The 18,261-nt window shown below is 58.5% G+C and overlaps 1 protein-coding gene across 5 annotated transcripts in view; it reads right to left on the minus strand.

Moving 5' to 3' along the window:
* SLC44A3 (solute carrier family 44 member 3) overlaps positions 1-18,261 on the minus strand; it is a 63,313-nt gene that overhangs the window by 22,498 nt on the left and 22,554 nt on the right. For 4 of the 5 annotated variants that reach the window (XM_066353085.1, XM_066353084.1, XM_066353087.1 and 1 more), the window contains exons 7-12: positions 17,152-17,241; positions 16,325-16,429; positions 15,930-16,054; positions 13,204-13,390; positions 6,662-6,827; positions 116-272 (exon numbers count right to left, since the gene is read on the minus strand). In XM_066353085.1, coding sequence (XP_066209182.1) covers positions 116-272; positions 6,662-6,827; positions 13,204-13,390; positions 15,930-16,054; positions 16,325-16,429; positions 17,152-17,241 — 830 coding nt within the window. The remainder of the gene's footprint in view (positions 1-115; positions 273-6,661; positions 6,828-13,203; positions 13,391-15,929; positions 16,055-16,324; positions 16,430-17,151; positions 17,242-18,261) is intronic. The other variant, XM_066353086.1, reaches the window with a different exon arrangement.

Genomic DNA, 18,261 nt, shown 5'->3' on the forward strand with positions numbered 1-18,261 from the left:
GTCACAGGTCATGGCCCCTGTCACAGGTCCTGCTCCCGCTCTGGGACAGGCTGTAGGTAGTGTCCCGCCAGCACCACCCCACCGGGGAGCCCCGGGGAGCAGGGACCTGCCTCACCTGGTCCCTCAGAGTGCTGCACAGGTGCAGGAGAAGGGCTCTCGGGATGCGCGTCACGGTGATCAAACACGACCCTTTCACGACGGTCCCCTGATGGTAGCAGATGAGGGTGGAGAGGGACGACAGGACTGGGCGACTGGGAGGGTCATTCTCATTTCTGGGGGCAGGGAAATGAAGAGACACAGTGTTTATGAGACACCGCTGACCCAGGAACAACGGATTCTGGTGAAAACCGGCAAGGGCCCCAACTAGCAACACAAAGCAGAAAAGCGTTTGGCGACATTCTCGTCTTCCTTGGCAGCGAAGAGGGAAATAATTCCTTGGGCTAAGTTAATTCCTTTTGGGGGCACTCTGTGCTACAAATAAACATAGAACAAGAAATAAAAAAAATAAAAAAAACAAACACAGCCCTGGCCGGCTGGCTCAGTGGTAGAGCGTCGGCCTGGCGTGCGGGGGACCCAGGTTCGATTCCCGGCCAGGGCACATAGGAGAAGCGCCCATTTGCTTCTCCACCCCCCCCTCCTTCCTCTCTGTCTCTCTCTTCCCCTCCTGCAGCCGAGGCTCCATTGGAGCAAAGATGGCCCGGGCGCTGGGGATGGCTCCTTGGCCTCTGCCCCAGGCGCTAGAGTGGCTCTGGTCGCGGCAGAGCGACGCCCCGGAGGGGCAGAGCGTCGCCCCCTGGTGGGCAGAGCGTCGCCCCTGGTGGGCGTGCTGGGTGGATCCCGGTCGGGCGCATGCGGGAGTCTGTCTGACTGTCTCTCCCCGTTTCCAGCTTCAGAAAAATACAAAAAAAAAAAAACACCCCACAAATGGGATAAAATCATCCAGGTTCCCTCTTCTCAACCCCTATTCCTTCTACCAACCCTTTACATTGCCCCTTTCATCTCATTTTCGTCTTGGGGACTTGAATCCTTTAGTAATCTGAAGGTATACACCACACACGGAAGCACTGCCTGCCTGGGCGGGTGTCTGAAATCACTCCGTCATGAGACCAGGCCGGCGGCCAGGGAGGTAACAGTGAGAGCCGCAGGACAGGCCCGGGGGTTGGCCTCAGCTCAGCTCTGGGCTCCTGGAAACCCAGCCGACTCCGGCCCGGCTCTCGAGGTCACCTCAGTGTGAAGCGTTTACTGGACGTGTCCTGACTCAGCTCCCAAGAACGCCCGGCCCAGAGTCACAGGCAGGGAGAGGAGAGAAAAGAGAAAGTGCAGCCTTCCCGTCCAAACCTGGGGGTCAAGCAAAGGGGGCAGCCCGGGGGGCCCCTCCGAGTCCACTGATGCCAGTTCTGGAAAACGAGGCCCCTTCCGAGAAGCCTCTTCTCGGATTCCAAGTGCAGCCTGGTTGCCTCCCAACGGCTGGGCTGCCTCTGCGCGGCCGGCTTGCTAATGAACTAAGGGTTTAACAAGGGCCTGCGCCCGAGAGAGGGAGGGAACGCGGCCAGGGGTTTCCGGAGTTGGCAGCGGCCTGGTTCTGCTGCTCCTCGTGTGGGGAGCATCCCCCCCCCACCCCCCACCCAGGAGGGAAGGCCCACGTGTGCTTCAGCTCAGTGTCAGGAGAGGAGGGAGCAGCGGAGGCCACAGCGATGGGAGTCCATTTGATCTGGTCATCCGGAGAACAGGCCAGGCCAGGAAAACCTGACAGCTTCTCCCTTCCCTTTTTTATTTTTTTAAGGAAGAATGTTTAGTTTTCCATTCTGGAGGTCCGTGTGCCCTGGAAGAGCTCAGGAGCAAAGGACCTCCCCTGCTTCCCATCCGGTCAGGATGCAGGCGGCTCACAGGCCTCCGTGCGCACGGGGACCTAGGCCCGTCCTGCAGGCGCTGGCCACTGGGGCCAGGCATCCGCTTGCTGGGCAGGCTCAGCAGCATGGGGTGCACCCCTGAGGGCAGGGTGTCTGAAGGGCACCGACTGGCCCAGTCCACACGCATCCCGAGGAGGACTCCATGGTCGCGAGAGCAGCAGGCTCAGCGCTGGGCAGACCCAGCCCACTGCTCCCACATGGCCAGCTGGGAGGTCTCATGACCAGGGAGACAGGGTAAAAAGAGGGCCCTTTAAGCCCAGGCCAGCTCAGAGAGTCACTCCACACCTGCCCTGAGAGGTCAGCGGACTGGCTTTGAAGTCTCCTCCTCGCTTTCCTTCCAAGAGCCTTTTCCGGTTTCTGTCCTCCCTCCCACAGGGGCGCACAGGGGGATCCCTCCGCGCGCCCTCCCCTACAACCTGCAAAGCCCGCCCTCAGGAAGGGGACTGCTTACACCTAAGAGGCTTCAAGTCATACTGCGACGGTAACCCTGATATGACCACCTGAAATTAATCTCTGGTCTGAACCATATCTTCAGGGTTGGCTTAGGGCAGGGGTCCCCAAGCTTTTTACACTGGGGGCCAGTTCACTGTCCCTCAGACCGTTGGAGGGCTGGGCTATAAAAAAAACTATGAACAAATCCCTATGCACACTGCACATATCTTATTTAAAAGTAAAAAAACAAAACGGGAACAAATGCAATATTTAAAATAAAGAACAAGTAAATTTAAGTCAACAAACTGACCAGTATTTCAATAGGAACTATGCTCCTCTCACTGACCACCAATGAAAGAGGTGCCCCTTCCGGAAGTGCGGCGGCGGCCAGATAAATGGCCTCAGGGGGCTTCATGCGGCCCCCTGGCTGTAGTTTGGGGACCCCTGGCTTGGAGGGTGGCAGTGCAGAGTCAGGCGCGCCAGGAGAGCCAGTGGCGAGCTTATACAGAGACTGGGCCTCTGTCTCCGCAAGTCCTGCGTGTCAACACCCTCCACCCCTCCTGTGGGTGGTGGCAGCAAAGAGGACCAGGGCAGCGAGACAGAGAGGTGATCCCGGGACCTGACCCACACGTCCACATTCTCCTTCTTGAAACCTGGGCTGTCCTGAGTGCTCCAGCTCCAGGGACTCATCTCTGGGCTAAGGGGTGAAGTCCTGGGGCGCCTCTGTATCCCGGTACGTAAGTGTTCCTTAGACAACACAGCACAAAGGCAAGCCGGCAGTGCCAGGGTCCCAGGAGCACGGTTTAGCCCTGGTTGGGTCCTGCCCAGAGCGCACTAGGACTCTGAACAGTACAGGACACTGACGTTGGGCAGAGTTCGGCCCTTCCCTTCTCCTCTCTGGGTTGGAGCCCGCTCCTGAATCCCGTCTTCCTACGGGCCTTACTCGTTCCTCTCAGCAGAGAGCATCCTTCCCAAGAAATGATGTGGGAGGGAAATTTTCTTCCTCTCCTCTGACTCACAGCGTGAGTGGGTCTGGAGCTCCGGGCTGGAAACCACCTGTCCTCAGAGCGTCACCTTCCCCGTTCCGAGCTGTGGGGGCGGGGGCACGTCTGACTCCACGCAGTGGTCTTCACCCTTAGCCCGGGCTCTGTCTACTCTCCCCTCTAAGAGCACTCAGGGTCTTGTCGTCAACTCCCGTCCTCCGGCCCTGAGAAATGTCCTCTGATAATCCCACCCCTTTCCCTTCCTTTGCTCTCCGTTTCTGAATCTATTAGTCACATGTCAGTTCTCCCAGATGTATCCTCTAACTTATCCTTTCTCTCCTATTTTTCATCTCTATTTTTGTTTTGCTATCTCCTAGAAAAGTTCTCCAATTTTGTGTTTTAATCCTTTAACAGAAAATTTTCGTCCTGGCCAGTTGTCTCAATAGTAATGTCAGCCCAGTGTGTGGAAGTCCCGGGTTCGATTCCCGGCCAGGGCACATAGGAGAAGCGCCCATCTGCTTCTCCACCCCTCCCCCTCTCCTTCCTCTCTGTCTCTCTCTTCCCCTCCTGCAGCCAAGGCTCCATTGGAGCAAAGTTGGCCTGGGCACTGGGGATGGCCCCTTGGCCTCGGTCTCAGGCACTAGAATGGCTCTGGTTGCAACAGAGCGACGCCCCAGATGGGCAGAGCATCGCCCCCTGGTGAGCGTGCCAGGTGGATCCTGGTCGGGCACATGCGGGAGTTTATCTCCCCTCCTCTCACTAAATATATATTTTAAAAAACAGAGAAAATATTCACTTTGCAACCTTATGTTTTGTTACTAAGAGTTTTTTGTTCTCTCACTATCCCTTTGTTCTTATTTTATGGCTGCCACATTTCTTTATTTTCAGGATATGATGTGTTTCTGTTTGTTTTTGTCATTTTCTTCTGCCGCCTGCATGGTCCGTTTACCTAAATTCCTTTTGTTTTATTCATTTGGATCTCTCTGTCACTCGGGGTTTTCTTCTAATGTTTCCCAGCCGCTGGTCATCAGATTTGAGAGAGAAACACTAAGGGCTGAACTGGGAGCTCCGGAGGAGAGGTGACTGCTGATTGGTGAGCTCTGGAGGAGTGGTGACTGCTGATTGGTGAGCTCTGGAAGAGAGGTGACTGCTGATTGGTGAGCTCTGGAGGAGAGGTGACTGCTGATTGGTGAGCTCTGGAGAAGTGACTGCTGATTGGTGAGTTTCGCTGTCTGTTCAGGATCAGGGGGTTGGGCCCTTTCATTGGGGGGCCCCACACAACCGACTAGAGGTCTTCACATTGGGTTAGACAGTTTCTCCAAAGAGGACGCCTCTGAGCCCTGCCTCAGGGACATCCACCGGCTGTCCCATCCTGGGGGCTGAGCTGTGGGGGTGGGTATAGCAAGGGGTCCCTCCTCCTTTCAGCATGGATCCCCATCTCACCTCTGAGACTGAATGAGCAGGCCCCACATGAGCCTCAGCTGGGGTCAGACACCCCAAGTCCAGCCCTTACTCTGGTCCCCTTCTCCAGAGAGCAAAGCTCCACCTGCTGCTACTGGTGTCGACCAACTGTCCCGCAGGGGGACGCTTAACTGACCCTCAGAGGGCCTTTCCACGAGAGCCATTGAGCCTGCCCAGGTCTGGGGGCTCAGACCAGCCTGCATCTGATTCCACCCCCTTCCCACCGAGCACGCATGGGCGGCTTTCGTTTCAGTTTCTCTGGTCGGCTGGGCCGCCCCTCACCCACCCTCTCCTAGACCATCGGCATCTGGTGGACGTTTCTGATCTGCTGTCATCACCTCTGTTTGTCACTGTCCTTGAGTGTTTATGCCTTTCTCATTCTTTCATGGTTGTTTTTTTTTGGGGGGGGGGGCAGTTGGAGCGGGAGGAGGGGTTAGGAAGCACGTGCTTTGCGGAAAGTCCAGACCAAAGCCACCACTGACAATACTTCGGTTTAGTGACTCTAGCATAACCCCAGATCACTGCCCCTTAGACAGCTGTGACCTGCCGATCTGGGTGTAATAGTCTCTGCTCTGCTACGCGGGGGCAGGCCGCACCACCCACCCACCTGCAGCCTCGCAGGTTCTCAGAGCCAAGGGCTGCAGCCTTGTGCTCCCAACAGCACCACTGTGGTAAAACGCTCTGGTCCTATACCAGGAGGAGGTGACTGCTCACGGCATGAGTCACCCCTGCTCGACCTCCTCACTCCTAGGAATGCTCTCGGTTTATCTGCTTTTTTGGCCTCAGAGATTGGAGGAGGGTCAGCCCAACTGGGGACGAAACTTCCTGTTCCGAGTCCAACCCTGTCATTGTCCTGGCCTGTCCTTCTCGCCCGAGGCTTTCCCATCCCCAGGCAGGGAGTCACACACACACCAGAGAGGTAGAGGGTGGAGGGCGTGTCCTCAGTTACTGTGTGAGGTCATGGGCTGTAAACACTTAGTAAGTTTCATGGTGAACGCAGAGGCAAGGAATGAATTCACTAGCACTGAGGCAAACAGGGATGGTATTTTATCTTTGTAGACAGTTCCCTGAGGATTTCAAGCTGCTTTCCGAGCACTCACTCTCCTTGTTTTATACTGGAAAAAAGCGGGGTTCACAGAAGGTCCTGGAGTGTGTTCCAAACAGACCAAGGCTTCGTTGTGTGAAGTCAGCAATGCTGACAGGACCCCTCCTTCCATCTCTCTCTCCCTCCTAAGTAGCACCATTGTTTCCCTATTTGGCTTTCCTTCTGGATTTTCTATGTTCAAGAGCTTGCACATGGGGCACCATAGAAGGGACATCATTTTTTTCCCCCCACCAAGTAAGTGCCCAGATAAACTTTTAGCTCCACTGGGTGCTGGCTAGCCAACCCCTTTGAAGGGGTCACGTCAAAACTCCAGAATTCCAGCCCTGGCCAGTTGGCTCAGCGGTAGAGTGTCGGCCTGGCGTGCAGGAGTCCCGGGTTCAATTCCCAGCCAGGGCACACAGGAGAAGCGCCCATCTGCTTCTCCACCCCTCCCCCTCTCCTTCCTCTCTGTCTCTCTCTTCCCCTCCCACAGCCAAGGCTCCATTGGAGCAAAGTTGGCCCGGGCACTGAGGATGGCTCCATAGCCTTGGCCTCAGGCACTAGAATGGCTCTGGTTGCAATAGAGCAATGCTCCAGATGGGCAGAGCATCGCCCCCTGGTGGGCATGCCAGGTGGATCCCAGTCGGGCACATGCGGGAGCCTGTCTGACTGCCTCCCCGTTTCCAACTTCAGAAAATTACAAAAAAACACAGAAAACTCCAGAATTCCTTTTGAGATGCACGAACGTGACGCACATCAACGAACCAGCAGGAGTAACAGGCTAGACCTACCTGTTGAAGTAACAGGTGACCACTGCCCCCGCCACCGTCATCTGCTGGCATGCCAGGATGAATTCGCTGGTCCAGATGAGGCCCACTAAATGGTAACCCCACATATACCGGATGCCCAAGAGAGGCTTGTACTCCACGTGGCCGCCTTCGGTGACCTGGGCAGCTCCTGAAGTTCAAAACACAAACATACTTTACACCAATGTTGTCCCAAGCGCAGCAGGTGGTCCGACAGGCCACACCGCCTCACGCCTGGCCAGTGGCATGACGTGAATGAAACACAGGTGCCCAGTCAAGTTGAAAGCACCTCCCGTGAATTTAAGGTCTTCGTAGCAAAAACTAAACATTCTCAACACATCTGGCCCATGTATACCGTGAACAGTAATTACAGTGACGGAATGTGGGACGTTTGCAAGACACGTGACATATGCTTTGATATTCATCCCACTTTGTGGACGTGAAAACCAAGGTTTGGAAAAGTCCCGGAAGTTTTGTAATGTCTCTCCGTCCCAAATTAGCAGGAGGAGACGAGAAAGCCAGACCCACTGGACTCGGGAAGCCCTGGTCTCTGCCACGCCACTTAGTGACACAGATAAAAGGTAAGCGTCAAGGATCTCCGGGTTTTGTTGTTTTAAACAGATCCATTTCAAGGCCCTGCCGGCTGGCTCAGCGGTAGAGCGTCAGGTCAGTGTGTAGAAGTCCCTGGTTCGATTCCCTGCCAGGGCACACAGGAGGGGCACCCATCTGCTTCTCCACCCCTCCCCCTCTCCTTCCTCTCTGTCTCTCTCTTCCCCTCCCACAGCCAAGGCTCCATTGGAGCAAAGTTGACCCGGGCGCTGAGGATGGCTCTGTGGCCTCTGCCTCAGGCGCTAGAGTGGCTCTGGTTGCAACAGAGCAACGCCCCAGATGGGCAGAGCATCGCCCCCTGGTGGGCGTGCCAGGTGGATCCTAGTCAGACGCTTGCGGGAGTCTGTCTGACTGCCTCCCCGTTTCCAACTTCAAAAAAATACATACATACATACATACATACATACATAAATAAAAAGGATTCATTTCAGATTTCATTTCAAGAACAAAGTCTTCTTGAACATTTTAAATGTCTGTTGGGCCCGAGTGTTCATCTTTGAGGTTTAAATCGCGGCTTCTCCCGTCCTGCAGAGCCTGGTCAAGCTATGTGGCCTCGTGGAATTTCAGCCTCTTTGTCCACCATCCCCCTTTCCGGGTGGCAGTTTGAGTCAGATTGCCCGGGACGTGATTACCGTAGGGTCCGGTCCCTGGAAACATCTCTCCACACGTGGTAATGGCTGTTAGTGTGACCTTCAGGAGCAGGAGGCCGTACCCGGCCCCGTCTGCCCTCCCCTAAAAAACCCTGGAATTCGCTCCACAATCTGATCCCGTCTCATCTGCACGTGTTGGATCCCAAGCCCAGCTCCGCAGGCCGGCCGTGTGACCCTTACACGTCCTCCTCGCTCTGCGTTTCACGTCAACTACCACGAGACGGCGGGCGCTCCGGCCTCTGGCGACACCCACAGCCCGAGCGACACGTCAAGACTGCTCCATGCTTCCTCCCGGAGCTGGGCGTTTGCTTCCAGGTTCACGACTCACTCACAGCAGGGTCTACGCGGAGGACGCGGGGGCAGCGAGCCGGCCGCAGAGCAGACAGGCTCCAGACGACACCGTCTCCGTTCCCCACGCTCTGGGTTCCGCCGGACAAGAGCCACATTGTGAGAGAGAAGGGGGGGGCAGCCGGACTCGCAAGAAGAGGGACGCTGACATTTACCGAACACTGGGCTCATTCTGGCGTGGAGTCCGTCTGTGTCAGGTGAGGCGCTGACAAAGGCTTGTGCTTCTCCCAGATGGGTAGGTGTCGGAAGAGTGTCCCCCGATCTGCAGGACACAGGACGTGAGCCAGCAGGTATGAATGGAGGGGTGGGGGGTCAATGGGACCTTGGAGAGCCACGCCGGGAGCATCAGAAGTGACAGCTAAGAAAGCCAAGCCACACACTGGGCCTGGGTGCTCGGGGGGTGGCCTCCGGCCACGGCGGCCCTGTGCCGCCCACGGAGGTCACACCATCTCAGCCGGACACTCAGATGGCAAGTCACCAAGGTGGACAGTGGCTAAAGTGACAAGAAGCCAAGGCCCAGGCCGGCCTTCCAACCCTGGGTGTCCCCCAGGTTATTCTGAACTGGTCACTTGTGTTTCCACGTCTTACGGAGGCCGACTTCTGTGTGCTGCTCCCCTGCTCCGGTGGCACGGGCGGTTTACAGAGGTCTGTGGCCTTTCCCCCCAGACGGGCCTGCACAAGCTCTCCCCATACTCACTGGCACTGGGGCCGGACAACTCAGTGCCGGCCGGGACAATCCTGGGCATTGCAGGGTGTTCAGCAGCTCCCCTGGCCTCTTCCGGTCAGCTGCCAGAAGCACCCTCCCTCTCCTCCCCCAGTCACCCAGCCCCGGACCCTGCCAAACGCCGCCTGGGGGACGAGACAGCTGCTGAGCACTGCTGCTGTGAGCTCACCTCTCCTGCAGCAGCCAGCTCCCGCTGCAACCCCAGAAAGCCAGGGGAAGCCCCTGGGCGGCGAGTGCTCACGCGCTCACGACTGCCCTCTCCTGGGAGGCCGTGTCCCTGCAGTCAGGAGCCCCACCAAGGATGGCCACTTTGTTACTAAGGTTGGTGACAGTATAGCCGAACCCGGACTACAGAGAGCTGCCCGGATGTGACGGGTCTCAGGGATGGTAGTGCAGAGGGCACCGAACTGAGAGAGGACTTGGCTCCAGCCTCAGCATCGACGGAGGTCCGAAGTCACCTGGGCCTCGGTGCCCCCCACGCAAAGATGAAGAGGGTAGACCAACAGGAAGAACCCTGGGGCAGCGGTTACAGGCCTGGGCTTCACTGTCACACAGGCTGAGAGTCACATCTCCGCACTGACCCCTCGTGGCTGACCAGCTCCAGGCGGGAGATGGGACCTGCCTCATCACCTGTAACACCACCCACTTCTCACCCCCCTGGTGCCCCGAGCCAGGGCAGTGACCCTCAGTGCCCTCAGGCAGCTGTCATGAGGATTAAATGCAGAAGGCACCAGCCCTGGCCAGAGAGCTCAGCTGGTTAGAGAATTGTCTCAAAGCAGCAGAGGTCACCGGTTCGATCCCTGGTCGGGGCACATACAGGAACAGCTCGATGTTCCTGTCTCTCTCTCTCTCTCTCTCCTGCCCCCTGCCTCTCTTGCTAAAATAAATAATAAAAATATTTTTTATGTAAAATAAATGTGGAAGGCATCTGACATAGTAAGTGTGGCTTGGGGTTAGCTACACCTGACATACAGGTAGTCAGGGTTCCGGTTCCGGTTCTGGAACTGACGGCTATGCATTAAGCATCTGCTGCACGCCGGGACCATGCTGAACATCCGCTGTGAGGAGGTGGATACAAAAGGGGAACAGGACGTCAGGAAGAAGGCGGCACCTTCTGGGTGACTCCCGGGAGCTCACGTGTTGTGAGTGGATTCATCGCCCCTTCTCCCCGGCTGCTCTGACCTTTCCCTGTCACCTGAGAGTCCTCTCCGTCCCCGCTCCCAGCCAGTGACCTCACTGGTGGTTTCTCTGGGAAAACCCGACGCCTCTATCTGCCTGCTGTCCGTAGGTCCATAACCTGACCTCCCCCTCCCAGCGCGACAAATCCTCGTGTCCTTTCTCACGCTGTGAAGGTGTTTCTTCGGAGACTCTCTCTCCCTCTTCCTTGCTTCAGGAGGACACTCCTCTCTACAGAATCCTTTTATTTATCTCACATCTTTTTCTTTAAATCTACTCAGGACCCCCTTTCCTCCTCCGGCTTCCTTTCTGTTCCTCTTCCACACAAACTCCTCCCGCTGTCTCCTCCTTTTCCAATTAATCCTCTCCCACCATCTCTTGAACACACGGCCTCTGGTTCTCTGACACCGTGTCCTGTGGTCTCCATGTTGCTAAGTCCGACAGGTCCGTGCTTCGTTCTGACCTGGCTCATCAGAGCCCGGCTCCCTGGGCGTCCCCCCCTCCCCCCGAGTTCCCTGGCAGCACGCTCTCTCCTCGTCACCCCCCACCCCGCCCATGGCTCCCTCTCCTCTCCTTTTCTCCTTCTCTGTCTTCCACGACCCTTCAACATCGCAGCACCCAAAGCACGGCCCCTGGACTCCCTCTCTTCTCTTTCTACACTCCTTCCCACCTCATCGTTTTCAAGACCGTACGTACGTCCCGAGTTCCCAAAGGCAGAGGTCCAGAAACTTGGACTCACACTGCTGCCTGCTTGACACCGCTGTCAGGCTGCCCACGAGACGTCTCAACAGTTAACACAGCCAAACGCTGTCTGACCTTCCCCCAAAATGCTCCACGCAAAGCCACGCCCCATCTCCAGAGACGTCAGTCCCATCCTCCCTCCGGGTTCTCAAAATTCTCCCTGCCGTCCCCAGCGCCTCTGCCTCGCACGCCTCCCGCTGACACACCAGGAAACCCCTCGACGTGGATGCAAGAATCCAACACGTCACCATCACGACCCTGTTCTAACTAGGCCACCGCTGTATCTGCTCCCGGGTCACCGTGACGCAGATGTGAGTCAGGTCGTGTCACCTCTTTGGTTATGTGTCAGCCGTGAATTTCCCGTCTCGGGTCAGAGTGCCCTCCGGACACACGCTCCCCTCCACCGCCGCTCCCTGGGCGGATGGGTCCCCTGCCGTGCACCCAGCGCCCAGAGAGCACCCCTTCCTCCCTGGGCCTTCACCGTGGCCAGAATGAGGCCTGCTGGCAGGAGCCTGGGGTCCACTTCAGCTGCGAGGTGGACATAGTGGCAGAGGCTGTGGGACGAGAAGGAAGGTACGCAGGCCCTTGGGCACAGTGCCGGCCCCAGGTCTCCGCCGTGGACTTCGTTTATGCGAGAGAGAAATCACCTCGTATTTTCTTTAAGCGGCTGTTCTGAGTTTCCTGTCACCCTCAGACTGACGTCGTCCTGACTGAATTCCTGTGCCTGTGCGTCCGGGGTCCTTCCCGGATACTCGGTGAAGGTCACTGTGGGTCTCCGAGCTCCTAGAGACCCCATCAGAAGAGGCTGCCCTCCAAGCATCTCTGAGTCTGGGGACAGGGGTGTCTAAGGGCCGAGTCTTGCAGAGAGCCCGATGACCATCTTGAAGGGGTCAGCGTCCCGAGGAGGGGAGGGAACCAGCTGAATAAAGCATCTATTGTATAGCAGGTGTTCTCACCTATATGACCACAGACAACAAGGGACAAAAAAATGACCCTCATCAGCCACTAGGGAATTCCGTGAGCCCTAGGGGCGTGCCATCCGTGAGAACCTTGTGGGTTCTCGGCTGCCTGCTGACCAGCTAGGAAAGCACCTTCCTCTGTTGTCCTCACACCCGAGTGTGAACCTGGGCCATCCCTGCGTCACAGGAGCTGGGGAAGGTGCAGAGCGCCCTCTCCGGGTGTGGTCCGCAGGCCAGCCCCCTGTGTTCACCCACGCCGTGTCCCCAGCCCGTGGTGAGCTAGGGGCTTGTGCCGGAGTCAAGCCCACTGCCTCTCCTGGCGCACGGTTTTCTCACAGTGAGACTTCCTCGATGAAGGCAGCAGCGAGCGACACACACGCTGGAAGCAGCGTCCTCTCCGGCGGGGACGGCCCTCTGAGAAGCACGGCTCCAGAACGCGGCTTTCAGGAGGGACACTTAGCTCTGCCACAAACCAGGCGCTCAGAACCCCTGTGGGTGGGGCCCAGGCACCTGTCTCTTAATAAAAGCCCCGCGGTGGACTCTCAGGACTGTCCCTGCCCCCAGAGGAGGGTGGAGGACACGGGATCACCTCCTGGGGACCAAGTGAGCTGGGCGTGCTCCTGCTTTGGGCTCACGCTGGCTCTGCTGAGCAGAACGGTGTCCAGGCGTCTTTCCTGGGTTCTTCTGTATCGCCCACTGGTGTGGCAGGAGCTGGTCAGCGACCTTGGATGGAGTTTAAATCCGGAGACATCCGATAAGATTCTTTCTGTCAGCATCTTCGGTCACACGACTCGTGTCTCCCCCAGTTCTGTCCGTCCTTGCTGAGTGTATTCGCTCATGAAACAGAAAGCCAGCAAAGGAGAAAGAATGTCCTGCTTCCCCAGGACCGAGCCCAGAGTAGGATCCCGGGCGTCGTCACACGCCCCGCGTTGCTCGGGAGGGCTGGCATCCCCCAGACCGGGGGTACAGCTCGGGCACGCGAGGGCTGGCACCCCCCAGACCGGGGGTACAGCTCGGGCACGCGAGGGCTGGCACCCCCCAGACCGGGGGTACAGCTCGGGCACGCGAGGGCTGGCACCCCCCAGACCGGGGGTACAGCTCGGGCACGCGAGGGCTGGCACCCCCCAGACCGGGGGTACAGCTCGGGCACGCGAGGGCTGGCACCCCCCAGACCGGAGTGCAGCTCGGGCACGCGAGGGCTGGCACCCCCCAGACCGGGGGTGCAGCTCGGGCACGGGAGGTCTGGCACCCCCCAGACCGGGGGTACAGCTCGGGCACGCGAGGGCTCTGCGCCCAGCTCCGCGGGGACGCGGCGCTCACCTGCCGTGCCCAGGCTCAGGAGCACGGCCAGCCAGAGCGCCCAGAAGCAGAGCAGCAGGGCAAACGCCCACAGCGGCTGGCACAGCAGCAGGGGACAGCGGCCGATGGCCTTGTTCGCGACCCGGAACAGCTCCACCGCCAGCTTCGTCCTCTTTCTCAGGACAAACGTCAGGACGAGCAGCACGGCCTGGGGGAGAAGGGTGAGAGCGAATCACTGCGCGTGGGGAGGACCCGGGAGGGCGCGGACCACACCCACCCTTCCGGACGTCCCACACACAGCCCGGACGAGGGCCACTCGCTACCCCGACCAGCACTGGGCAGGGAACTGCAGAGTGCCACCGAGCACGTCCCCCGCGCCGGTCCCCAGGCCAGGTCCCGAGGCCGTGACAGCCAGCAGGACGCAGCCCAGGGGGTGAGGGCCCTGCCTTTCGCCCGCTCGCCACGCAGCACGAGATGCAGCCCCAGGCACGAGGCCAGCGCAGCACCGGGGACCCAGAGAAGGACTGACTGCCGCAGAGCTCCTCCAGGCCTCCTCCTCCTCCACTGCCCGGCCACCTTACCCCCACAGCCCGGCCCAGGCCCCCAGCCCCAGCCAGCAGGCTTCTAGCAGAGGACACGGCTCGGTTCTGACTCCCGCTCCCGCCCCGGCCCTGACGTCACCCTTCCGGGCCCCACGCTGCGAACTGCGCGCTGACGTCACCCTTCCAGGCCCGACGCTGCAAACTGCACGTTGACGTCACCCTTCCAGGCCTATGCTGCAAACTGCGCGCTGACGTCACCCTTCCAGGCCCGACGCTGCAAACTGCGCGCTGATGTCACCCTTCCAGGCCCGACGCTGCAAACTGCGCGCTGATGTCACCCTTCCAGGCCCTACGCTGCAAACTGCGCGCTGACGTCACCCTTCCAGGCCCTACGCTGCAAACTGCGCACGCGCGCGGGAAGCGGTCCTGCCATTGGCCCTGCTGTCCTCGTTGCTGCCGGCGGTTACACTGACCTGATCTCAAGACTCCTCACGGGCAGCCCCCCAGCCCCCCCCAGCCCCCGTCTCCCCAGAACCACTCAGTATGCTGATCTGATCTCAACACTCCTCACGGGCAGCCCCCCAGCCCCCGTCTCCCCAGAACCACTCAGGAGGCAGGAACAGAGTCCCCACCCCAATGGCCGGGGATTCGGGCCGCCTGGTGAGACTCGGGTTCTCCGCTGGGCTCCCACACGCTGGGAAGGCAGCAGGGATGACCCGGGAGATGGGGCCCAGGAAGAGCAAACAGGGGTGAGGGGTGAGGGAGGTGACCCCCTCTTCTGTGAGAGGGGGAGGGGCAGCCCTGCACCCCAGCCCCGGGGACAGGGAGCAGTGCCCAAAGGATGACAAAGGAGACATAACCTGGCTCCATGGGGGGGGGGGGGTCAGAGCTAGTCACCCAGATGGGCCTTTGTGCTACGGGGATAGTTTTGAGCTAAGGGCCACTTCGGCCACAGGCTCAGAAGGATCTCCCCCTCCCTGAACGCCCTGCGAGGACTTTCTCCGTAACAGAGCGTCAGGAGAGATGGCCTCTCCCATCGCCCGGAGGGAGGGCAGCCTGCTCTCTACTCACCACCTGCTCCTCCCATCCACCTGCCACAGGCACCGTGCGCCATCCCAGCTCCGGGCGTCTTCACACCCCGCTTTCCCTCTCGGCCCCTGGACCTCTCCTGCTTGTGGGGTCTCTGACTCACCCGGGTGTGCGGGGCTCCCACACATACGTACTAAATTTGGTTGTTTTCTCTCACTGTCTCTTGCCTACTGAGTAACTGACCAGCTGCAAGAACCTTGAGGGGGAATGCCCCCCTCCACACACACACACACACACACACACACACACACAGGGCTCTGAGGCCGAGACCAGGTGAGGGGGGGGACACCAGCAGTGGATTCCTGGGCACGGCCCTCCCCTCGCTCTGCAGCCCAGCTCCCCAGCCTTGGGTCACCCCAGCGAGCACGGGGGTGGGGGAGACTGGTGGGAGGTGGGACGCCTACCCCCCCCAACAAGCCTGCAGCGGTACTCCTATTTGACAGGTGAGGAGGCCACAGCCCAGGTGGCACAGTGGCAGTGGGCCCCACGCTCTGTCACCCGCATTACGTGGGACCTGTGTCTTCGTCTGTGTGTCCTGCTGGCTCCTCTGTTCAGTGCAGGGCCGGGCATCCAGAGCTCAGTGAGCTGCAGCTCCTCTAACAGCACCTGGGGAGGGAGCGACCATCTCCCCCCCCACCACCACCCTCTCTGCTGCCTCAACAGCACTCCGTGTTTGCCTGTCCCCAACCAGGTGGTTCAGGAGGAGGCGGCAGGTTCTCTGGTCACCACAGGACCCAGGGCCAGCAGGTGTGGGGACAAAGGGTTCTCTGTGCTGCAGGCAGTGGACAGAGCCCGGCTTCTCTGCTCACACACAGGACATGGCTGGCCCTCCATCTGCAGCGTCCACCCTACAGTGGGGACGGGGCTCCTGCTGCGTCCGGGGACAACGGACACGCACAGGCAACAGAGCCACCGTGGAGAGAAGGAAGACCCCTTTCCTCGGTGTGTGAAGGCCGTGAGGTTTCCCCAGCAGGGGCTCTCCGATGAAAACGCACACGACAGCGCCACGGAGGCCCAGGCCACGGCGAAGGGAGAACCGTCCTCACTGTTTCTGGCTAAAACCTGCTTATCTGGGTTCAGAGTTCTGTGACCTCCTCCTGGAGGCCTGCTTCTTACCGTGAGAACTGTAGACACAACAGCAAACCCCAGCAGGCAGGTCATGTTGTCCCTTTCTGTGTCCAGTGCCACGCTGAGGTCATTGGTGTAGTCGTGATACAGCCACCAGAAGATCCCACACACAACTAGAAGGCAAGAAGCCGGGGAGGTCAGCACCCGCCTCAGGTGACCGTCTGGACCCTGCACCCGGCACGTGGCACCAACACACTGGCTCAGGCAGCGGGTCCCAAATCCCTGGGCTTCCTGAGCGGGCTGGGCTTGGCCACGCCACCCAGACCTGGAGTAGACGCTGGTCTTTGGGAGATGCAGGGGCAGGGAGGGCAGTGACCCCCCAAACAGGTGTGTCCCCTCAGCCCCGCCCACAGGCTGTGTCTGGGCGTGAGCAGGGAACACACCGTGCTGGCAGCACAGAAAAAGGAACAATAGACCCAAAGTCGACAGCTTCCGAACAGGCTCTGCCGGTGCTGAGTTCTGCAGGAGCCCAGACATCGGCTCGGCACCTACACCAACGGGCAGACTCCTTGGCACTGCAAACACTCTGTGTGCAGGTGCTAACTGCCACCTGCGCCCCACCCATAGGGACTGGGAGGTCAGAGTGGGCTGGACCAGTCCATAGGGGAAAGCATCCCCCACCAGCTCGGACGGATGTGCTGCATACCGGGGTGGGGGGCACAGCTCAAAGCGGCTGAGGGCGCAGCCGCTGATTTTGGGGAATGAAACTGCAGCCACACCCACGGCTGGAAACTCAAGGACCCCAAATCTACTGGTGTGGCCACTGCGCCAAGACTCCCGCGTGCCCCTGCCTCTTGGACCCTCTCTCCCCACAACTCCTGGATGGACCCACGACCCAACAATGACGAGGGAGACAGCAGGCACAGGAGCGCGCCCCCAGGACCCCGCCCAGCTCGGAGCCTCTGCACGGCAGCGGAGGCTCCCACGTGCGGGGGGGGGGGGATGTAAACGTTCAGAAGAAACCCTAAGGGTCCCAGCAGGTGTTGGGACCGTCCTCCTCTGTGCGGGTCCCCGGCCGCCCACCCGGCAGGCTGGTCTCCGCCCCGTTTGTGCCACATCTCCATGTGCCCAGGGAGGACGGGGCCGGAGGAGGATTCTAAGACCCCATTCAGCTCAAAAAAAAAAAAAAAGAAAAGAAAACTTTTAAGTTCTATACTTAACAGAAAGGCTTTCACTTCATCAAAAAAGAGAATCAAGTGGAAACACTTACACAACGATCCCAAAATAACCAGCGCGATCAAAGTGTGAACCAGAAGGCCGGTGACGAACCGGAAGGTGAACATCACGGCCAAGGACAAGGCTGCAAAGAAGGGACACACAGAAGTGCACTGTGAGGGCAGAGACACACGCACATGCACACACACACGCACACACACACGCCACACACACACACACACGCACACAGATGCACACACATATGTACATACACACAAGCACACACATGCACACGCACATACACACACGCACACGCACACACACAGACGCACACAGATGCACGCACATGCACACATATACACATGCACATACACACGTGCGCACACGCCACACATGCACACACACAGACGCACACAGATGCACTCACACGCACACATATACACATGCACATACACACATGCACACACATACACACAAGCACACACATGCACATGCACACATGCACACGCATGCACATACACACATATACACACATGTGCACGCACACACCGCACGAGGGCTGTGGCAGATGGGCCAGCCTGCAGGGGGCCAGTTCTGACAGGCTGGCATTCAATACCTATATATATTTTTAAGCAGGTATTATTCCCAAAACTTTCTTTTCTTTTTAAGTCCAGATGAACCATTTAACATTTTTCTTTCTTTTGTGATCACACTGAACTCTTTTGACTTAGTTCTGGGCTTACGTAAGCCTCTCACTTTAAGTGTTCTCACTTAAAAAAAAAGTTTTAAAAAAAACCTTTTTTTTCTGTTGATTTGAGAGAGAGAGAGAGGAATGGAGGGGCGAAGAAGAGAAAGAGAGAGAGAGAGAAAGAGCAAGAGAGAAAAGGATGGGGGAGGGAGGAGAGAGAAAGAGAAAGAGGGAGAGAGAGGGAGAGAGAGAAAAGCATCGACTTGTGCCACTTAGTTGTGCATTCAGTATGCACTCACTGGTTGCTTCTCCTAGGTGCCCTGACCGGGGATGGAACCCACAGGCTCTGGCCTGCCTGGTCAATGTTTTATCCAATGAGCCCCTCACCCTCCCCAGCCAGGGCTCAGATGTTCTTATTAAATATGAAAGATTAATGATGCCTTTAAATATGAAAATTTTAAGATTCTAATTATAAGC

Source organism: Saccopteryx leptura, chromosome 11 (genome assembly GCF_036850995.1).
Source record: "Saccopteryx leptura isolate mSacLep1 chromosome 11, mSacLep1_pri_phased_curated, whole genome shotgun sequence".
Classification (NCBI taxonomy): Eukaryota; Metazoa; Chordata; class Mammalia; order Chiroptera; family Emballonuridae; genus Saccopteryx; species Saccopteryx leptura.